Source organism: Micromesistius poutassou (assembly GCF_964030765.1).
Source record: "Micromesistius poutassou genome assembly, chromosome: 12".
Lineage (NCBI taxonomy): Eukaryota > Metazoa > Chordata > Actinopteri > Gadiformes > Gadidae > Micromesistius > Micromesistius poutassou.
In genome coordinates, this window is record NC_140282.1 from 7,756,459 (window position 1) to 7,761,458 (window position 5,000).

At 46.4% G+C, this 5,000-nt stretch overlaps 1 protein-coding gene across 1 annotated transcript in view; it reads right to left on the bottom strand.

Moving 5' to 3' along the window:
* Nucleotides 1-1,949: 1,949 nt before the first annotated feature.
* LOC311355997 (CD151 antigen-like) overlaps nt 1,950-5,000 on the bottom strand; it is a 13,732-nt gene continuing 10,681 nt past the window's right edge. Inside the window, exons 7-8 of the mRNA XM_084475775.1 lie at nt 4,966-5,000; nt 1,950-3,343 (exon numbers count right to left, since the gene is read on the bottom strand). The exon at nt 4,966-5,000 is cut by the window's right edge and continues 52 nt beyond it. Of these exons, the coding sequence (XP_084331901.1) occupies nt 3,284-3,343; nt 4,966-5,000 (95 nt within the window). The 3' untranslated portion in view covers nt 1,950-3,283. The remainder of the gene's footprint in view (nt 3,344-4,965) is intronic.

Below are 5,000 nucleotides of genomic sequence, written 5' to 3' on the forward strand. Positions count from 1 at the left end.
TACAATACAAATAAAAACCATCTACAAATAGAGCCAACATGTGTATTTTTAACTCGCCCTCCGCCCTGGACAGAGACAAGGTGGTACTTCCCACTAGCAGTGTCAGCGCTCTGCTCTGCAGCAGCGCACTACAGCCTCAGGATCCACGCTCCACCTCCTCTCTGAGCCTCACGCACGCAATCTGATCTTCACAATGAACCGCCAGCTCACCCTGCGTCCTGATTGGCCGCTGTAGTCCCGCCCCCTGGCTGGTGGGGACCAATCATCCATCTTCTGTTGGCAGTGATGGGCTGCTTCAGAACATGGTACTGCAGAGAGACGACCGGAGACCTCAGCCCGAGCGATACGGACCGAGGACAGCGTATGCACGAGGGACCACCTGTAGCACAGGTAAGACCACCTGTAGCACAAGTAAGACCACCTGTACCACAGGTAAGACCACCTGTACCACAGGTAAGACCACTTGTACGTAGCACAGGTAGGATCACCTGTACCACAGGTAAGGCCACCTGTACCACAGGTAAGACCACCTGTAGCACAGGTAAGACCACCTGTACCACAGGTAAGACCACCTGTACCACAGGTAGGACCACCTGTACCACAGGTAAGACCACTTGTACGTAGCACAGGTAGGATCACCTGTACCACAGGTAAGACCACCTGTAGCACAGGTAGGACCACCTGTACCACAGTCCAGGGGTCCGCAACCTCCACCCTCTAGAGACTGGTCCCTCCCACCCAATACCACTGGTCTGGAGCCACAAAACCAGTTTGACCCCTAAATGAACGCTGCAGAGAAGTGGAGGAGCTCTTCTCTGCAGGCCCCTGTAGCACTGAACCACATGATGTATATTATACAGAAGGGCTTTACATGCAGCGTTCATTTAGGGGTCAAAGTGGTTTTGTGGCTCCAAACCAGGGTGATTTGGTGATTTGGTGGGCGGGACCAGAGTCTCTAGACGGTGGAGGTTGCAGACCCCTGGACTGTGGTACAGGTGGTCCTACCTGTGGTACAGGTGGTCCTACCTGTGCTACAGGTGGTCTTACCTGTGCTACAGGTAACCCTGTGCATCAGGTGTCCCCTTTACATAGCCCTTGTCTTCTGTCGTCTCCCTGCAGTACCGTGTTCTGAAGCAGCCTTCCGCTGCCAACAGAAGATGGATGATTGGTCCCCATACCAGCCAGGGGGCGGGACTACGCCGGGGCCCCTGGGGTAGTCTAACAACTCAACTCTCATTGTGATAGGCATTTCCTTTCCATCACTCAGACTCTCTGAAGATGGTCTGCAACATCCATGCTGTACCCAAAATGGATCATTTCCAATATTGGCCTCCACATGTAGGCCTCCACACACACCAACACCTTTATGTTTCTGGATCAATCTCATTGATTTCAGCCTGGCCCTTTTTTCTCTGTGTGTGAATTCACTTGTATTGCTCCTCTCCTCCCTCTCCTTGGCTCCTCTCTCCTCTCCTTGGCTCCTCTCCTGGCTCCTTGGCTCCTCTCCTGGCTCCTTGTGGTCCTCTCCTCCCTTATTGTTACTCGTGAGTTTCTGCAGTCAGGGCCCGGAGCCGGTCCGCTGCTGCCCCCCTGTGTTCACACGGAGGAACTGTAGTGATGGCTCGACGACATGTTGATTCCGGCAGACTGCGAGTAGGACGGAGCGTTCATTGATTGCCTCAGAAGCCATCATGGTTTAGAATGGGCTTCGATAGCCTTCTGTGGTCCACGGATGACAAACTAAAAGGACTCACGCCACAATGTGGCTGCTTATAGATTTTAGATTAATGCTCAGGTAATCTACATTATATATGTAAAGCAGTCTTCGATTTACTAAAAACATTTACAACATAACATAGGCACATAAACCGAGGAAATGAATAATAAAAAGACTAGTCGAAAGTCATTTTCAACAAGTTTTATTCAAGCTAAAGTTCCATCGTCAGTCATAACCGTGACACAATGCAGCAGTTCTTTGATTCATTTAGTTTCTCTGAGGCCCACATCGGAATAAAGATCAAACCGTCAGTCAACAAGCCTCTCATGGGTCAGTTAAATACAATAAAATAACACATGACTCATATAAAAGTGAATACAATCTTCATTTAAAAATATATCAAAAGAAAGGTAACAATAAAACCAGTTCTCCAGGAGGAGACAGTAAAGACTGTCAGAAAATCAGCAGGCATTGACACAAAGTTAAAGAACACAACTTTGGCACAGGTGGATAAATCCTTTATATAAAGACGATTGCAAATGTTGTATAGTGTTTGTACGTGTTTCAGTGATGGAAGTCTACCGTGTGTAGAGATATGAAATGTATTGATAATAAGGCTAAAAAGGTATGTTTTGAATTCTAGATGAATTCTAGATGTAGGCTTGGTGGCATAACATATACTGCTATTGTTTGATTGATCAAGACCCAGCGACCTGAGCTAAGTCCTGATCCCAGTTTAACACTAAGGCGGTCTCTAACGAAGCAGTCAGAGAAAACAACATGTTTATCGTACTCAATTGTTTTAAAGTCTGTAAAAAAATACACATCATAAATACTTACCAAAAGTATTACTGGCGACTAAACAGTGGAATGAGACGCTGGCTGGCCGAGGGGGGGGGGTCTCGCCCATCAATAGGAGGAGGCAGCTTGATCAGCCCCCCCCCATCACTCTGTCTCTAACGAATGAAGGGAATTAACTCTGGGAAATGGCCGTTTCAGGGTACCGTTAAAAGTTTTTGAAGAAACTTTTCCGATTTGACTGTGAGGGGCGTCTGCTGGTCGTTACCTCAGCGCGCCGTCAGGCTCAAGACTTGTACATCAGGATGCATCACGGGCGTTGTTGTCATACTTTGAGAGGACTCAAGAGATTTATGGTCCCGTAAAATCCTACATAAAAACGTAAATAAACCGTTACTAGGCTGTTCAAAACCTTGATTTGCCACGTCTCGTCTGAGAAACACTGTCGCAGTTTAATACTCAACACTTTCACCCCATAATGACAAATCATTTCATGATTAATTACTAAACAATGACCAAAACACCACGACCACCGTTGACGTTCTTATGCTCCTATACTTCCGGTCGTTGCGATGTGACGTCTCGATGTACAAGCCCTGGTACTTCACTCTTGCTTGCCATAAAGTGATCTCTATACATACATCATTCTGTTGCCAATTCAATTCATTTCTTGCATAATGGATAAAGAAACTAAGCTAGGGCTAGTGGACTACAGTGTGGTGATGAAGAGAGTAGATCAAGCAGAATCCCGTCCCTCTCTCTCCCGCGTTACAGAGTGTCTACGTTGAGGCTCCGGTACAGACAGCACGTGAACACCATCCCGATCACCTGAGGGCAGAGAGAGACATCACACGGCCGCACACACACCCTGAGAATCCTCCTCCTGTCGGCGGAGCGTCACGTACAGAGTGTCCACAGAGAGCACGCCGCCACGCAGAGACAGCACTTAGAGCAGCTTTTAGGAGGACATAGGTGCAGTGTAGGAAGGGAGCGCGGCGATATAGGAGACACAAAGAGAATCATGTGGCTGTCGAGAAATGTCTGGAAAGGGAAAGACTCAAGGACGAGACGTGGGCAAAGGACACAGACTCAAGGACCCAACCCTTGTTGATATTCAATGCAGCTCCGTTCCTCATCAAGGACGAATGGGGCAGCATGTGGCTCAGGAGGCAGAGTGGGTTGGCTGGTAACCGGAAGGTTGCTGCTTCAATCCTAGTGTCCCTGAGCGAGACGCCTAATTGCTCCTGACAAGCTGGCAGTCGCCCTGCGTGGCTGACTCTGCCGTCGGTGTGTGAATGTGTGAATGAATGTGTGAATGAATGGGTGAATGTGTGTATGAATGGGTGAATGTGAGGCAGTATTGTAAAGCACTTTGAGTGACCACTGGGTGGAAAATCACCACATAAAGTGGATGCACAACAGGTGTGGAACACTGTAGGACAGTCCGGTGTTAGGACGAATCTATGACACACTGTAGGACAGTCCTCTGTGTAGGACGACTCTATAAGACACAACTCATATCAAATCAACCATTTCACATTTATTTCCCTCTTTTCAACCGCTGGCTGTTGAGATTATGAAGACGATGCACCATACGACTTAGTGTTTAGACGACCGCGGGCAAAACCACTTCTAGGAAACATAATTGTGTGCGCCGGTCTGAAACAACCAAATATATTAAATGTCTCTCAGACGAGGAGACGATCTCCATAAACGGCGATCATTCACAACCACAATAAGCGTGAGTGCTTGAGTCTGACACATGGCCATCGGCCCAGACTTCTGCTTGATTAGTTATTATTAATTTGTTCATATCATCATAATGCCAGTTCTCGCTCTCAAATTAATGTCGCAAATGTTACAATACTGCCCAGGGTTCTGAACTCGTGATTCACTATTCCATCTTTCAATCAATCAGTTAGACAGACTAAAATAGACTGACAGACTGACTAAACAATACATAAACCTATTCTTTATTTAATACCTTAAAAAAAGTACCACAGACGCTGTCTGTTTGATATGGGGGGATTGATACACTATTGATACACTATTGATCTACCATTGATCTACTATTGATTCACCATTGATCTACTATTGATCTACCATTGATCTACTATTGATCTACCATTGATACACTATTGATCTACTATTGATCTACTATTGATCTACTATTGATACACTATTGATCTACTATTGATCTACTATTGATCTACCATTGATACACTATTGATCTACTATTGATCTACTATTGATCTACTATTGATACACTATTGATCTACTATTGATCTACCATTGATACACTATTGATCTACTATTGATCTACTATTGATCTACTATTGATACACTATTGATCTACCATTGATCTACTATTGATCTACTATGAGCTCCTCACTGAACGAGCGCTCCTCACTGAACGAGCGCTCCTCACTGAACTCCTCTCTGGTGCTCACCTGGACCGAGGCGATGGCCACGCCCACCGTGCCGA